At 38.5% G+C, this 19,171-nt stretch overlaps 1 protein-coding gene across 1 annotated transcript in view; it reads right to left on the reverse strand.

The window, feature by feature from the left end:
• Positions 1-18,004, reverse strand: part of LOC122866949 (receptor activity-modifying protein 3-like) — a 34,370-nt gene extending 16,366 nt beyond the window's left edge. Inside the window, exon 1 of the mRNA XM_044177238.1 lies at positions 17,565-18,004. Within this exon, the coding sequence (XP_044033173.1) occupies positions 17,565-17,616 (52 nt within the window). The 5' untranslated portion in view covers positions 17,617-18,004. The remainder of the gene's footprint in view (positions 1-17,564) is intronic.
• Between the last annotated feature and the right edge of the window lie 1,167 nt (positions 18,005-19,171).

The following is a 19,171-nucleotide window of genomic DNA, read 5'->3' on the forward strand; positions in this document are numbered from 1 at the left end:
TGTGATCACCTGAATAGAAATTATTATGGCTACTTTTCGGGAATCATAACACACCCTGTCATTTAAAGTTCAGGTCAAAATATTTTCAAAAGATCAAGAAAAATCTTTCAACTTAGAAAGATGTCTCATAAAAAAGTGTTAGAAGCACTTTTTCTTTTCAATGATCCAAAGACTGCAAAATACCAACAGAACAGTGGCCAGAAAGAAAATCCTCAAATTATAAATATGATTGGGTTAGCTTAATACTACGGAAAAATCTTCCATCAAATACTGTTAAACATCAGTCTATGATGTTCATTGTTCAGTGCTGTATTTTACTCTTTGGTGTCTCCACTTTCACTCAACCTGCCTCATCTACTTCTACTCCAGTTAGTGATATACGTTTCCCAAAAAGCCTGGGAAAACCTTCGGAAAACTGAACTGAACTTGCTGCATTCAAAGATTTAGCAAAAGCATAATAAGAGCAAGAATGTGCAATCACGGAGTTCCTGTCAGTGTTGGGTTTGTTTCTACTAATCAATAAATCAAATCAAATTACAGAGCACTCTAATAATTGCTCTCTTTGAAAGTTCTCCATCTCTGACTTCAAAACCTGTCTTTCAGCCCTCTGGTTCCCACAGGTGTCCTTTTGCATTTAATTTCCCCTGACAATAAGTCTCATGCAGGGAGTCCAAAAATAACATCTTGTGTATAACATCCAACATAATTACATCTTGAGTACATACGCAAAACCAAATATTCCACATGCACTCTTTGATAACAAACCACTTTTGCTCAAGCTCTATGGTAGCCTCCAACAACATTTTAAAAAAGATTATGTCAAGACATTTTAAAGGTTATTACATGTGGGTGCAACAATTGCTACTGGTTTGTTACTTGTTTATTTATGAACTGAGCAATAGAAAGAAAGAAGCTGCCAATATCTTATTATGCATTGCATTGGAATTTGCACATCAAAAATCCTCAAAAGGTTTCCAGTATTTCATCCAGATTATACTTCATAAGGTGGAAAAGATTCCGAATTAGCATCTCTATTGAAACCACTAATAATAATAATCACATTGATGATAACATATCTCACATTTATGGTACTACAGGTAAGCGCTTTACATAGATAACCAGTGTAGTTGTAGGTTAAGAATATAAATGGTTGATAAGCATTGAATTCAGTGAACACAGTTTTGTACTGACAAGAAATGCCGGCATAGAACAAATGTAAAAAGAATTAAATCAAAGTGCTTTCAAGGCGAGTACAGCTCTCACTATGCAGCGTGGATGATTTGACCAGTACATTCCTAACTCTGATTGTCATATGCTGTTGACAAATAGACCCGCCAAATAGACTTGGTACCAACTGTTTGTCTTCTAAGTTATTAACAAACACAAGCAGGAAGGAGGAACTACAACAATCTAGCAGCAGTATCCCCTTCAGCATGAGCTCTGCACAACAGCAGGGGGAAGTTTGAAACTAAATCTACTCTATCAGCTTTATGAACTGAGGGAATACAGACAGAATTGGCATCAGCAGTGACTGAGTGTGTATGTGAGAGATTTGGTTGAGTTATTCAGTGATTCATGCCAGAGTATGAATTATAGTAGCCTGGTGAATCTCTCATCATGTGTGACAGTTTGCCAAATCAATAACACTCTGGATTTAGATAGATAAAATATCAATAGGGGTGACTTTAACCAACTTTTTAAAGCAGTATTAACAGATTTTTTTCTGGCCACTTGAAAGCATTGGAACAAGCTGTAAACACAATGCTGACATTATTACTTTGTAAATTTGCTGCAACATAAGCATTCATTTGGAGTTGTTTGGCCACCTGATTAATTTAAAGGAATAATTCAACATTTTGGAAAATAGGCTTATTCGTTTATTTCTTAGTCTCTCCCCTATTTCCAGTTTTTGTGCTAAACTAATCTTCTGCTGGCTCTAACTTCATATTTAACTTACAGATATGACAGCGGTATCAATCTTCCCATTTAACTCTCGGCAAGAAAGCGAATAAGCGTTTTTCCCAAAATGTCAATCTGTTGCTTTAAGTCCAATATTCACTCTCATTTTAACTCTGTTTTGGTCTTCACCAAATCCTAACCTGGCTCTTTAGCAGCTAAATGCTCCACTATGAACCAACTACTTGCTAACTTTGTTGTGTGATGCTGGGCAGTTTTTTAGAGCTTTTTTGCTGAAAACAGCTGCCTGCTTCTGGAAATGACGCTGATGAGAGCAGTGAAAATGAACCAAAACAGTAAAGTTGCGGGCCTTTAAACCAAAACTATTTGCTAATACAGGCTAAAACCCTCTGTAGAGCAGAGGGCAACTGCAGAGTCAGGTGATTATTCTCTGTGGGTTCATCACTACAAGTGACTCCTTTTACATTACAGCTAGTCATATAAGCCAATGTTTATATAAAAATATTGATTAGTGCAGTTTTAAAGTTTGCATACAGCACTTATATATGGAAATATCTATTTTTATGGAATAGAAAAGCACAGAGCTCTTCAACCTTAAGTGTGGCAGAACAGCGGGGACTATCATCAACAAATATCCATTAACAGCCTTCCAGCAGCATCTCTTACCATGCCTCTACAGAGAAGATGAATAGCAGCAATGCAATTTATCTGTAGTTGCCTCTACTATCACAAATACTTACAGGCTGTGAGTTGTATATTGTAGCAATGTCTTTTCAGTTTACTGGAGCCATGAATGTAGTAACTCTATGTGAAAGCCTTTTTTGAATTGCATGAGCTGAGTTGTGAAAGACAGATGACTGACAGTCTGTGTTCTTCATATGGCATTTTCACTTCTTAGAATATGTAAATTAGACGTTTAAAAAGTAATCAATTTGACATTTATTCATTCATTCACAACCTCTCATTAAAACAGCTATTTAATCTTGGGGTACTATAGACAACTGAATCGCTAAATCTCTCATCAGTCACACGTGGACGAACGGTCTGTTCATTCATCCAGCTGCTCACCTATTTTCATAGGTGAGCAGCAGGCTGTCAGGCTGTCAGGTTCCTCTAACACTGAGGTTCATGGGGCTGTGACTGCTGTTGCTGAGAAACAACTGGCTAGGCAACAGAGCAGAGACAAGTCACACACACAGCCATGCTAATTAAGCCGTTCCTGGCTACTGTGGACAGCGCTGGTCATGGATCATGATATAATCACATCAATTAGGATTATAAAAAGGAAACTGATTGCATGTCAGCATCAAAGTTTTTTAAACATCATAGTGCGAACAGGGTATCATGCTGGCAAATTAACATTTTAATGGCCTATTCAATAAGCTCTTTTCTGGCTTTGAATACAATTTTGCATGACTCTTGTCTTGTTAAAGGGATGATTTAATTTGGAAATACACTAAAACTGCTATTTATTGAGCAATAAACAACTCTTGAAAAGACACAGGCAGAAAACACAGACATAATAAAACTGGCAAGGAATTACCCATACTGCAGGATATTCATTAGATTCTGTGCATGTGGGGCAATTAGCAAGAAGCCAACAGGCTGCAATTATTAGCTTCCTTCTAGCCTCCATAATCCAAAACCCCCCAACAACTTCCACTTGAGCAGGATGCTTGTACCTATAAGCAATAATCATTAAATACTTGTCGATAAGGGTGAGCTTTAAACCAACAATCTTGTGCACTCAACTAGAACTGTTGAGTCAACTGAAAGTAGCCTTGGTGCAACATTAAAACAGCATTACATTTGTAAATTATGCAGGCCAGGCAGAGCTATTTTAAACTAGGAGAGACTTAAATCAAGGTGTATACTAGTATCAACGTGCCAGTTGAGTATCGGCTCAGTTGGCACACTGTCACTCTGTCATCTACTGCCTGTTAGGTTGGCAAGATAAATATGGATGAGAGGAAATAGAAGATGAAAGAAAGTAGATGAATTGCCAGCACTGTCCAAGCAGATTCAAAGCACATGCACAAGTGGCAGGGCTTGTCATATAACCTCCACCTTATTTCAGATCTGCCTTGTCATCATCATCAGGACAGGAAGGTAATGACTTATGGTGGTCAGTGCAGAGGAGGTTTCTTAATAACATTCAGATTTAATTAGAGAGGAAATGTTTTTGCATTTGGCTACACTTTTTCTGTAAATTGAACTTTAGACGTTATGACGCTACAAATCGTTTGTTAGTTTAAACACATGGAAAGATGGAATAATGCATACCAGACAGGATATGAAGGTCTTGTCTGACTCTGTATCTATGCCTACAGCAATAATGTGTCCTTTGTTTAAAATCTAATCTGAGAAATGAAAAAGGGATATAAATCATGTGTCCCTTTGTCTCTTTCCCTTCCTGCTGCACCATCTGTCTTCTACTCTGTCTTTCTGTCTCTTTCTACACAGATAGACAGACCAAAGTCACTGAACATCAGCTGAGGTTTCTACAGGCAGATAGAGAGAAAGAGGTAAAAAAGAGAGGGACATTTAGAGGGTGATAGAGCGAGGTGGAGAGAATTGCACATTGGCTTCTTGAACATCAGAAAACATGGATAGTCTATCAATAATTGACAGATGTTGACTTGTTAATATTCATTAATGTCAGATAATGTTGCTTTCGTGCTTTCCTGCAGGAACAACAAGAATCTAATGCTCCAATCAACATACAGTTTGTTTGTTTTTTAGCCATGCAAGTGGCATGGCTCTAGAGAAACTATCACATGGGTTGCCATGAAATTTTGTACAGACATTCATTGTCCCCAGAGGATGAATCCTACTGACTTTGGTGATCCTCTGATTCCTCTAGCGCCACCATGAGGGTGACATTTGAGGTTCAGAGTGAAATATCTCAACAACTATTGGATGGATTGTTCCTAGCATGCTAGCACTTTAAACTAAGATGGTGAACACGGTAAACAATATACCTGTTAGCATAGTCATTGTGACTGTGTTAGAATGCTGACATTAGCATTTAGCTCAAAGCACCACTGTGCCAAAGGACAGCCTCACAGAGCCACTAATGTGGCTGTAGACTCTCTTGAGAGTCTCGTTTCCCTTTATTTAGCCAGACTCAGACAACTGTCACACAAAAAGTAGGTACAGGTATGAGTTTCCAAAACTATTAAAAAATTAAGTAAAAACAATACATTTAGACACAAATGCATTGACGAACAGTGTTACTTTGAGATCCTTTAAAATTGACTTAAATTTGTAATCAGCTATGACAATTTCAAGTTCCTCTGTGCATTGATCCAGGAGAAAGAGGCAGTGTATTTAAAAGTTTTTTTGCCCAACTCCATCCTAACTCTGGAAACTGACATTTGTAAAACATTATCCTAACATAACCCTAACCCTAACCCTTACCCTTCAGCAGTTGAGAGTTTGGGGACGTTAGCTGTTAACTCTTTGCCATTGGAAAATAGATGTTGTCCACATTTAGCAGCAACTTTTTGGTTAAAACGAGACTGGACACTGAACATTAAAAGTAGACTGCAGGAATTCAAGGGTTTGTACAGCTGATAATGAATAGAAATAGATAACAATATTGTCAGCACAAAAATAGTACAGTGCATTTGATAAGTAATCACAAAGATTATAGACTAATATGGAAAACTGGAGTGGTCCTACAATAGAACCCAGAGGCACACCCTTTAATATATGGAGGAAGGAGGAGAAAGAGCCTGCAAACTGGACGCATTGAGTTTTCGACAAATCAGTTTACAGCTTGCCTAGATAAGTTCATACTGCAGAGTCTGATAACCAAGGTGGCATGGTCAACTGTGTTAAAAGACTTGGACAAATTAATAACAAGAGCCGTACAATATTGTTTGCAATTCAGTAGCTCAGTTATGTCGTTCATCAGAGAGCATAAGAACAGCAGTTATAGTGCTGTGTTGTTGAACATACACAAGCATTGAAGACCACTTCTGTGGTTCTGAGCAAACTGAGGACACGAGGTGAATCATGCAAAACTGCATATCCGAATAATTTTGAAAATCATTTTCATCTGCAAACACCACTCAGCATTCATGAATAAAACCCTAAACTCCCTCTCTGCTCTTTGGAGATACTTTGAAGATCATTGAGATCTTGGCTTTCGAGCCACCCACCCTCCCCGTATTCACCATCTGCAAAAAAAGCAAGCAGGCTAGATCAATGAGAACACAGACCTCTGAAGAAAATGTTTATTTTGTTTGCATTGTAGATGACATGTAAGCAGGCCAGAAGGATGCAAAGGAATAGAATGAATACCTTATTTTAGAGTAGAGGTCAAATGAAATGTTTGTGAGGCACTGACCAGCAGATTTTTAGCAGAAATCATAATCAATATAGATAAAAATTTGACAATAATAAAACAACTTAAAGAAACTGTAGGGAACATTCAATATCACCTAAATATTCTTTAGCAAGATGATCAAAAATGAAAAATAATGTCTGCTTTTACAAGGATAAAGTTACTCCTTTCTCCTTTGTTATTCTTTCTCCTCTTAGATCCAGGGGAACTGACAGCTCTGAAAACAATGACTGAGGTTATCTGTCTGAGGTCAAGTGAGGCAGATAGCTAAAGGGGAGCTTGCTTTTAAGGAATATTTTCACTCCCCTACAGATGAATAGAAAGCCTTTTAACTACAGCAAGCAGAAGTAGACTTAAAGTGAATGTCAGGTGCTGAAGAGTGTGATGTGGGCACACAGGGAGCAAGCAGATATAACACAACTTACATTTGAAAAAACAGTAACACATGTAGCCATCATTACCATTGTTGAATTAGTTGAGACCTTCATATAATTACTTTAATCAAATTAGTAACAAACATAATTAGATGATTGCTAGCCTCACACACACGTTAGCAAGCGTTTCCCAAATTCTTCCTGCCACACAGAGGATGTTGCTACTTATCTCCCCTCCTCCTCCTTGAAGTAGTTTATTTTCTCTTTGGCTGAAAAGGATGCTGACATGTAGGCAGGGATTTTCCATCAGTTTTGTGCTCTGAAGCAATACATTACTCCCAAAACTGCCTGTCCTTTCTATGTATCAAAATCAATGTGTTTCAATGTGTCAAAGTATTTAATTAATGTCGAAATTAGACATGCAGCAGCTTTAAAATGAAAGTTGGACGGAGATCAAACAAACTGAAGGCAGAAGCTACATCACTGATTTCAGAAGTGACAGTAATAGACTGTCAGTCATCCCTGTTATCAGCAGTGCTCTCTGACATGGAAAATGAATGACCTTGTAGTAGAGGGCTACCATAAGAGGCCACTGTGGTGTCCTCATCTGACAAAACAACAAGGAGAGGATGTTGTCGTGATAGAAACACTGACCTGCCCGGTTCATGTTAGGTCACAGAGCATGAGAGCAGCACTGCAAATTGTTGTTTATGAGAGTGGGTCTCTGCTGGTCCAAGGTTAAAAAAGAGCGGAGAAAACAAAACGTTTGGGTGACAATATTATGCATAATATTATGGATTTTTATGAAATTATAGTTTCTGATCATGTTCTGAGTGTAGTCCTGTGTACAACAGCAAATAAAAGTAAATCTTGTATTGACTTGAGTGACAAAGTTTTGCTCAATCTGAGAAACTGGCAATGTTTAAACTAATAATAAGCTATTAGAGTAGACATATTGTATTTATGGTCCCTGCACTAACCCATTTATACTTGCTAGAGTAAAGTAATAAAAGTTTTTGAAGTACCAATATCTTTGTACTGTCCTTCATACTGAAGATCAGATATTGAAGGGACACCTTAATTAACAGTTGACAGGGAGGATTGTGCATTATCCTGAGTAACTAAGACATTGTTTTTGGAAAGAGATAAGCATCAGCAACAAGAATATCTTACAAAGACTTAAAGCTGCATTTTATTTTTGCCACTTGGAGGGAGCACAGCAGTGGCATATTACTGACTTATTTAAGTTGATATGGCTAATAACATTGACATTCATTTGGAGTCATGTTTCTGGCCACAAACTCCTGAGGAAAATATCTGGCTTTAAGCTGCTAAATGCCCCACTATGTTCACCAGCTAGTCGTTAACTTTGTTTGAAAAACAGCTGCCTGCTCCTGCTATTGATTACTGCAGCTTTAAGTTATCATAATGAGTCATACAATCCATAGTAAGTTATATATTTTATACTGTATCTGCAAAAACTGCTATATTGTGACTATATGTTTTTCGGGATTTTCTCTACATTCTCCTAATTTGGAATGGAGCCCAAGTAGCTTAATTTTCAGCAAACATGAGACTGAAAGGTTGCCAGTGCAAACTCTTGGATCAGCTCAGTAAATAAGTAGATGACACAGTCGGTGTTTCCCCTATATCCTGTTTGTCTCTAACACTCTTTATACCTCTTACTACCCCTGCAGTTTCTGAGTCAACTTTGCAGCAGTCAGGTCTGGAAGCGTATGGAAGCGTAAAGGGGACTATTTTAAAATAATAATGTAAACTTGGAAATGAAAATATGATTCCATATAATTCTAATGCTATTGTGGAATTACATTTTCATTTCCAAGTTTACATTATCATGTAATACAGTCCCCTATACGCTTCCATAATCAGGAAGCTTCGGGTGTTTATCCCATTTCTTAAAATGCCCACAGCCACAGGAGAAACAGACCTGCCAGACACAAAATGTGAATCTCAACTTGAGTTATTTTACTTACAGACAAAAGCAATCACTTGCCATTATAGATGAGAAAACTGAGAGTGGAAACTACGTGATCAGTTTCCTCATACAGTCCTCATAAAAACTAGCCTGTGGGATTCACAGTGAGGAAAGCCACAGTGATTGACTGCTGAGTGATTATTATTCACCTACCAGCTGATGTGCCAGGTGAGGCAAGAAGAAATTAATTCAGAAACTCTGTGAAGGGAAAATGAACAACAGAGACGTTGGGAGAAAAAGCCATTCTCGAGTTGGAAAAAGTACAAAGGAGGTAAACCTAGAGGGTGAATGTTGCACTAAATTCTCATGGTCTGGTGCATATAGCCACTGTATCTCTTTCAATCCAAAACTGGTCTCTAAAAGATGAAATTAAACCACAATGAAGAACAGTAACACTATTTGCTTGCAGTACCCAGGAGGACTTTCCCTTCTCTCAGGCCTGAGTGTAAGTGTCCAGGCTGTTTCTGTCAGAGTGGAGTCTTCCATGTGGGGGGATCTAGGGATCAAGGAGGAGGGAAAGGAAGAAGAGACTGACACAGATGTGCAAGACAGAGGGGAATTCTGGGTACTTGGCAAACAAAAGCAGGAAGAGGGGGAGGAGAAGAGGTAGTGTACTGGATGACCATGACGGAGACAGACAAATAAAATGCCAGTGGCAGAGAACAGTGAATCCATAATGGGGGACTTTCCGGAGAGAAATGCTCTTTTTTTAACCTCCTACACTGTATGTGTAGGGCGACAGCAGTTCAGGTGGTGGCACAGATCGGCTTGTGATTGTGGGGTTGGTGTTCGACAGCATGTCGTGGGTGAATGTGAGGCTCCGTGAAGGGCTTTTGGTATAACAGCTCTATATAAATGCAGCCCATTTACCATGCGGAGAGGGAAATTACAGCCAAGCTTCAGCAGAATAGGCCCCGCGGAGCGAATCCATCTGTCTATGAGCTATCATGGCTTGTTTGTGAGGAACACTGGAGCTGCTGTGCTGAGCATCTCATGAACATTTTGTCTGTGGTGCTGTGAGCATCTAAACAAAATAGTGTCATTTTTTTTGTGAAAAAGTGTATTCGTATGAGCATAAACAGCTGTGTTCTCACACAGATGCAGGTTGTTAGTGATAGATAAGGAGTCCGGATGCGATTATAACAATGAACTCGCAGAATCAGCCCACTTTATAAATTCCCAATCGTTCTTTGTTAGCAAACATAATAAACTGGAAAAGCAGCATTAGAGAGGCAACGCAATTCAGGCTTTCAACAGTATTCCCCCATGCACTCTTCAACTCCAGACAAGTGTTTAATAAAAGCCAAAAACGGCCTTTAGCCACTCTGTTTCATCCCATAAAAACGAGCTCCACTGGAACGCTTGCATCCAACAAAAAGCAAACATTTGTTGTTTGGAATAACATGATGGCAGGCATTAATTATCCGCTTTATGTAGGCTTTCAGAAATATACCACATGCTTCTGACAGGAGTAACAGTTGCATGGCTACAGCGCTGTAAATTTTGAGGTTCAATTGAAATGGGTCACTTTTTCTTCTCAGATAAATAAGCTGTTTAACTTCAGGCTTAGCTCAGTACACCTTGTACCATGATATAAGTTCTCAACAAGCACTCACTCTGCAGTGGATGTTCTTTCTGCCTGGTCATTCAACCTCAATTTTCTGCCTCCTTTAGTCAAAATGACAGATACAATTGATGCACTTTTCCTTAAATGTCCAAACTTGTTGAAACACAGCAGCAGTAAACATTGTGAGTCCCTCACACAGCCGATCGGTAATAAATATGTCAACTTGTTCTGGCCATTAATTACAGTCATTTGGCACAATCTGTGTGATAAAAGCCAGAGCACAGCAGAGGAATGCATTATCACTCCGACATTGACCACAATCTCATCAGGGATGTGATGGATATACGAATAACAGATAGACAGATACTGTAGCTAGACCACTGAAGTCTGATATAACACATAGGTGAATTAAGGGTGATTGGAACATAATGTCAAATGGGACAGTATAACTATACAGGGTTTATTTTCTCACCTGATGAGTGAAAATAAAATAAAAATAAAATTAAAAATGAGTGTGACATAATGTAGGTGGGCGGGGCAAGCATCAAACAGGAAGTTGACCCTGCAATGCTTGAGGTGAGGAAAATGACAAGCTTTAGCTAGTTTTCATTATAAGGTCATAAAATTGTCATAGCTAATATATTGCACAAATATTTGATGGAAACATGGATATGATGTACTTATGTACTACTGCTAATGAAGAAAATGATCAGCTTTGCAATAGAGGACCATTGTGTATGCTCTGTATACTTCATGTGTGCAGACCCCTAATCAACCACAAAAATGTTCATGGACTAGCTGGATTTTGCTAGGCCTGCAGGACCTCTTCTTGTTTACAAGAGTTTTGGCTGAAGTAGGATCGCCCTGCTTTGTAATCACTGCTACTGCTTGACGGACACAGCAGCCATGTGTTTAACACTGAGTTCCTTACTCTCATGAGACAACAACATCAGCATGCAAGCTGGAGCTCTGTTTTCTCCCAGTTTGACAACGGAACGTGATGAAGAACCTGAGGCCCCAGAGACCCCTCAGCGTCCTCACGCAAGCCCTCCCCCAAGCTGTGGCCCAAGTCCTCCTCCAAGCCCTCGTCCAGGCACTTCATCAAGCCCTCCTCCAAATCCTTGTCTCTGTGCAGAGCACCCCACGCTTTGTTGACCTGGTAGATATTCCCATTCGCGTGCTACCACAAGCAAGTGGTGGTGGTGTTGTGACACTGAGGAAAGGCAGCTTTATATTGTATGAATTGTGGACAGATTTTTAAACCTTCAGTAATAAACAAAAATGAACATGGAGTCTTATTTCATAATGATGAACAGGAAAAGGAAAATGTGCATGTGGAATTATATCAAAGTATGATTTAAATTGTGCAATAAATATACTTACACTAACCTAAATCAGTGATAAGATGTGTTGTCCCAATCACCCAAATGTTACAACAACAAAAAAGGTTTTGGGTCAGTTTACACAAAAGCGTATGCCCCGCCTCCTTGGAATATGATATAACCTTCTTTCCTCCTCAAATGGATAGGTAACATCTTCAGTATTACAGAAATGTATCATATGTTGGGCTATTTTTTTAATTTATAGCAAGAAAGCTTACACAAGGCTAAAATTCAAAAACTGTCCCAATCCACCCTATGTGTATACAGGTATGGTCAAATCCTTCACATCTAATTATCCCCATCAGTCAGTGTAATTCAGAAAATGCGGTGACACAGTGGTGATATGTATCATCCTCCCATTCTGTCAAAATCCATTCAGTATCAAATCACACATGAATTACAAGCAAGCAAATGAAGACCACCATATAACCATTTTCCTCCTGCATTGAAAGAACTGAGCAAAAGAAAGGCTTTATTTCTGTCAGCGGTTTGACCAGCAGTGCCAACGACCTCTGCCTTGGAGGCAGTCAGGATGGTGCCAACAAGCTGTTCATCTGCCTGTCTGAGAGACAAAAGGGCGAAAGAGAAAAGACAGCAGAGGAAGAAAAGAGGGAGACAGACAGAGAGAAAGTTTGGTATGCAGAAACAAACCCAGAGACACTGTGACAAAGTCACAAATTCAAATTGCAACACTCAGTGACTGTGAGGACAGACGGGAGTGTTATAAGGGCATTAATGAATCTAAGACCTTAACTGACATCTTTGTTAGGGTCCAGTACCAAAGAGAACTGCAACAACACTGGAACACTCATCTTAACAATGCATGAATAAATACACTGTCTGATTGCTGCAGGTGAATTTCTTATAGAGCAAATTGATGCTAAAACACAAAACTGACAGTTACTTGAAAAATGTAATCAGTTACTCATTACATATTACTAATTGTAATTACTTTACAAATTATTCAACAGCAAGAGTAATTAATTACATTACTTATTACTCAGCACAGCTCTGTCAGAGGTGCCTCTAAACAACTCTAAACCTTCACACTCACACATCCCGTCTTCTGTATTTATTTAGTAACAGAAAACATGACTTTATGGTTTAACAAGCAGCCAGCCTACAGTTTAGAAGTATTTACTGACCATCAACAGATAGCTTAATGTTAGCGGTGTTAGCTTTCCAGATGTGCCGTTATCACAATGAAGCTGCAGAGCTCATTCCTGAATGTAGGGTCATTAGTGAGTAGACAACATTAGCAAGAACTCACAACATAGAGCCAAGCTAGCACAGCTTGGCTCTATGTTGTGAGACTGCTCCGGAGCAGTCTGGCCACTGAACACAGACACCAAAGTGATTTCAACTATCTATCAAACCCTCTTTAAACTCTTGTCAAAGTAACAGCATTACTGTGATTAGTAACTGTAATGAAATTACCAAATTTCAAATAGTAATCCCTTACATTACTCGTAATCACATCACTGTAAAGCATTAGAAAGAGACTGTACGAAAATTGCTGGGATGGGGACGGTGCCTGATCACTTTTTAAAAACCAAGGCCCTCCCAGGCATTATTAATATTTTCTTTGGACCCTCCTCTTGACTAAAGAAAAACTGCAACACCCTTCCCACAATAAAAGTAATATAACACTATGGAATTGGTACAATTCATTTTGCCATTACTAACCAAAGAAAAAGAATTTACGATGGTGTACTCTAATTAAAACCTTAAAGAGTAACTAAACCCCAAAACCACTTTTTTCAGCTGAAAACCAATGTATTGACATTTTTGCTTAAGAAAATAAGAAAAAGAAAATTATTTAAATGACTTAAATAATTAATCAGTCATCAAAATAGTACCAATGAATTTTATGCTGAGCAATTAATGAATTAACTGACTAATTGTTTCATCTCTAGTTTGCTGCATTAATACAATTCATATCAGAATTCAAATTCTTTATGTAGGTATTCCTTGTGCCCCATTTTTAGTTCACACTTTATACAGATACAAAGTATATGTGCAATGTAACATTATTTGTGGTGTGTGAGATCTGATGGAAACCCACTACAGCTTCTAAGACCTTTTTTACTGAAACTTTTAAATAAGGAATGGTCAGCTGGATTACTAGTAATAACAGATAGGCAATGAGCTAAAAGGTGCATCTACTGTATAAAGTGTAAAACTCCTCTGCAATCTGTTGACCATATGGTGCTCAGTCAGTAACACACTGTGACTTGGAGTCAGAAAGACCTCAGCATTAGACTTTGATGTACGCAGGATGAGCGAAGAGACAAAGTTCAAGCCCCTTCTGGTGCATGAATCTTTAACAAGCAACTGAAAGATTAATAATGCTCTTAACATGCTTGCACTGCAGTTGAGCTATGGAGGAAGCTCAAATGTAACAATGTGTGTGAATCAGCAACACGTTTATAACTATAGGCTTTGTTACACCCAACATGTTTGCAATGGTTTTAACTCTAAATGTTGACTCTTGGGTGCAATGACAGAGACATCTGAATGCTCAACAAGCCTAGCATGGCAGAATAAACCAAGTACAATATACAGTCTGGACTAAATCACAGATAATCTTATAATATTTAGCTGTTTCCTTGTGTGTTTGTAAGTAAAGCGAATACCAGAGACCTCACAAGGTACTTTTAATTTAAATTTTCTAACGTGGTCGGAGGGCAGGTTTTCTCAGTTCTGACTGGACATCCCTCCTCTGAGTCCATGTAACTTTATATCACACATCTGGGTGTTGTTGTAACTGGGTAGTTTAAAGAATATGGCTTGCAATATTAAAATTTTTTTGTTATAGTCAACAAATCCTATAAAAAGAACAAAACAAATGTGTTATCTGTCTCGCAATACTTCCCCTGTCTGTTCTTCAATCGCATTTGTTACAACTTAAGACTTAAATCTCATAAATACATACTTTCTTTTTAAAAAAAGGCTAAATAATTGTCTACAACAGCTGGCCAAATAGCAAATTGTCACTCTCCTGTGAAAACCATGCCTTCAAAACATTCAATTTTCATGAGCTTAGAAAAAAATAATCCTGTTTTCAGCTTTATGAAAATGCATTTTTCAGATAATCCAGTGGGTTTTTAAAAACTTTATTCATTTTAAGAAGTAGGAGAATTTTCTCAACTCATGAAGGAACAGTTCCAAATGTCTGAAAAATTCAAATGTTTAAAATTTGGAGATACGTGGTTTTAACTGGACAGCGATGAAATGTTAAGTCAAGTCAAGTCAGTTTTATCTATATAGCCCAATATGACAAATCACAAATTTGCTTCAAGTGGCTTTACAATCTGTACAGCATACGACGCCCTCTATCCTTAGACCCTTGTTTTGAATCAGGACCCCCCCCCAAAAAAAAAAACTTTTAACAGGGAAAAAATGGAAGAAACCAGGAGAGCAACAGAGGAGGGATCCCTCTCCGAGGACGGACAGACATGCTATAGATATCGTGTGTACAGAATTGACCAACAGAATTACAGTATGGACAATCAGGATGACAAAAATATAGATTGTAAACATATGTGAAGAATGTATATATGTATGTATATGTATAATGTATATAAATGTTACTCAAATAGGAGTAAATAGTAAATTGTTGGGGACTACTTTCAGCGGCAGAATTATTTATGGCAGCAGGATGGTGTGTGTGGAGTCAAAAATAAACTACAATGTGTGTGTCCATGGAGATGAAGGAACGCCCAGTGTAACGGTGTGGTTGACTGATGTGTTTATAATAGTTTTTGGACAACAATGGAGCTCTATGGCACAGAGGAATAAGATATATCAGGCTTTGAATACACAAACAATACTTGTTTGTATGATACATTCATTGATGGATTTGGTCTTTTTATGGGATTTGGTGACAATAAGAAAAATACCAAACTTCTTTCTTTAGGCTGAACAAATCAAAATATGAAAATACAAATGTAAACTTTTCAACTGATCACATTGTTAATCAAGGTTGCACTTTGGCAAAAAACAGAATTTGGGTAAAGACACAATCAGCCCTTTTTCTGACTTCTGACTGAAAGCAACATCTCACATTGTTTCACTTACTGTAACAAATGATTTGCCTTGATTACTAAACTTGAAAGCATTTCATTTCTGGAATGTGCAGGTGATAAACACCACCGTGTATAACAACATCCATGTGTAAAGCCATCAGCCACATGCACCGAAATGAGCTCAACACACTGAAATCTCACCACGGGTCTTTGAATAGCATTTTACAAAAAGCTCTTGAAAAAATATTTTTTCACAACAATGTTTTTTTTTCAGATTGCAGAGGAACAGAAGAACCCCAAGGCATTTTCCCTCGCTGTGAGAGTGTATGAGTAGCTATTTATGGGGTTAAGCAGATGTTTCAGTCAGTGGGAATCACTCTTTTTTTCTGCGGTGCAGATGGGGACCTTATACTGCATAGATCACACTGGCCTTAGACTGAAAGTAACGAATCAGAATGATGGTTTGATTTTAATGTGTTATGTTCAGGTGTTCTTTGAATGCACAGCACCTGGCTTCCAACTTTCTTTTTCCCAATTGGGATCTTGATGGGAATTTCTTTCAGTCTAGACAAGAGCTATCACAGGAATCCACTGCTGCATGTTTTTACAGCATGGGGATATGACCTCTCATTGCTTTGATAGCAGCAGCTGCAGTGAATTCACACCACTCAAAACATAGATGAGAGTCAATTTGATCACACATAAATCTTTTTTTCTCCTGTTTGCCATCACACTAGATTCGGCATTTTGAGAGACTGAGCATAAAACATGTCAGTAAAGGACCATCTAAGTTCATTTTCTGCTTGGCTGTACAGTGCTGTAGGGCCACAGCTGTTACGTGGCAGAGATCCAGGGGAGTCCAGGCTCAAGGTCTTGGCCGGACATAGACCACATCCTCCTGTCTACTATACACATAACTCTTTAAAATGGAAAAAGGACTTGCTAAAACGTGTTGGATCCATGATTTTGTCGTTTATCCACTTTCAGGTTTATCCCTCCAGAGGCACTCTGTAAACAGCAACACTCCTCTGGATAAGAGCCTGAGTTTGAAGTCTTTCTGAACCACACAGACCTTGAAATTGAAATCCTGTATTACCTGGCTCCTATGTCCACATGGGAGGAAGCCAGGTAATTTCAATCAGCATCAGACCAGATGGCACCAAGACCAAATATCAGCTCAACAACTGCACTCTTAAGAGCACTGCTTAACCAGCTCCTGGAAAGAGTCACTGAACTCCTCTTCATCAGTGAGTCATAGTACTGCTTCTACTCTGCTGATACTGCCACTACTACAGTTACAGCACATAATAGGGCTTTCGAATAACTACAGCAGATTATCTCAAATTCATGCTTTGACTCATCTCAATCAATGCCCAGCATCTCTATCGCATCGATACACACACAGGACACAATAACATCTAAATCACTAAATCAGTTAAACTAGTGTGTATGTTTAAGCGAGTGGATTCATCAGTCACAACCACATGAAACACATCCAGGAACGATATAGGTCAGGTCTGTCCACTGGGGCGTGATGCCATGGCACAGCAATGTATGTCCCCCATTCAGTGCATGTGCTATGAGATGAGATTGATGTTCTTGATACTTCTTAGCAATCCTAATTATGTGCACTTTGCAGTCTGACACACTCAGGCAGTGCCCAGGGACACATAATGTGATAGAGAGAAGCATGGTATGCAATTTGCTGCTGTAAATGTACAGTAATATGTGGGAGCACTTATAGAATAGCATGAAATTATTTACTGCTATATTAGATATCTGACTATAGTGGAAAAGTGGGCAAAAACTCCTAAAACAGCAGGGTTTTAGTGTGATGCTATGACATGTCTACCTATTGATAGAGTTTGGTGTTGTGGGGGAAGGTTTCAGTCGTTAACATGTGTTCTGCAAATAAATATTTTAAAAAAGGACAAATCTATCACACTCACCCAAAAGCCCAACAACAAAAAGTTTCAGTACTGCGAACTCATTTGTATCCATCACGCTGTGAGAATCCCGTCGGACTTTGAATGAAACCTCAGCTGCAGCTCCGTGGAAATGTACATTTGAAGCGAACCATTATTTAATTATCCCAAATGTGCAAGTCCGAGTTCCGTCATGCTGTCATGAGTCAGAAGAAATGTGTGAAGGATTTGGAGGGAAGAGCCAGACAAACAAAATCAAAGAAATCGGATCCCAGGGCGTGATTTCTGAGGGTCCTCGTGATGGTCGCGGCCACTTGTCTGTGCCGTCAGAGTCAGAGCTCAGGACCACTCACTCTGTCCTGCATCCTCTATGGGAGGAGGGGGGAGGAGGATGATAGGGTTCCTCCAAAGCACTGAGACTGGATTATATTTACTGAATAACTGCGCAGACTGAATCCCTTTCATTCTCTGCATGCATTGGAGACATTTGAGACAGGAAACTATAGTGGATATATGCAGAAGAGCCAAGTGGAACAATAGGGTTGCACTAGTTTTCTTTTTTTCTTTCTTTTTTCCCTTTATTATAACAGACATGTGAACAGACATGTGAACACATGCGCACATGCACACACAACTAAAATGAGACGTTACCTACAACCATTTTATTGTAAATTATACCTTAATTAAAAAATAATACGTCATAATTATAATATAATTATTATGTAATTATGATCATTTAGATTCAACAATTCTGTCAAGCTGCATCACTGTACCGCTGTTAGTCATCCAAACGTTTTGGGGGGGGGTTCCTGTAAAGCAACACTGACCTCGTCTGGTTTCCTTTTAAATTGCACCTCGATCAGACAACAGACGGGGGCAGTCTGCCTGGATTTAGCACAGAAAATGATTGAAGACTTCAGTGTAACATCTTTGCAACAGTATTAGTTCCATTTGAATTTGTAGGCCTCTTTTTATCCACCCAAATTATACCAATTTATCTCTGCAATGTCTTTTATCCTTGTAACAATTAGACTCTTATTATTAAATATCAATGTCAGTATTTGTAAGTAGCAATAATGAATCATGTAGGTTAATATCTGGGGATCTGTGGAATAGCCTAACAGAATTTGATTCTTCAAATTCCAGGTGAATCAATGCATTAAAGGATAGGTTCACTATTTTTCAAGTCTGTTTTAAAACGATAGGCAGTTGCCCATATGAACATTCAAAGAGTTATTGGTCGCTGTAATTATTCCTCCTGTTCATACAATAATGTAAGTATATCTGAAGCTAATAAGATGAGAAGGAGGATGTTGTTTGTTTCAGTGAACATACAGTATGGGTGATTGTGATTTCCTTTTTTAAGACAGATTTGAAAAAATGTGAACCTATTCTTTAAGCTGTTTGGAAAAGTCCCTCTTATTATCTGCTGAGTGGATCAATGTATGGCAATTTATTTGGTCATTTGGGATGATTTAGATTATGAATTCACAGTTTATTTTATTGTATTTTTAACACTGGTGGTTTTTTATGATGAATGAAAAAAATTATGAGCCAATGAATATTGGCTTTGCCCTGTAGTTTTACAGATTCAACTATTATATAGCCTACATTTCCATCCAGTGTAGGTG

The sequence above is a fragment of the Siniperca chuatsi genome, linkage group LG19 (genome assembly GCF_020085105.1).
Source record: "Siniperca chuatsi isolate FFG_IHB_CAS linkage group LG19, ASM2008510v1, whole genome shotgun sequence".
NCBI classification, from domain to species: Eukaryota; Metazoa; Chordata; class Actinopteri; order Centrarchiformes; family Sinipercidae; genus Siniperca; species Siniperca chuatsi.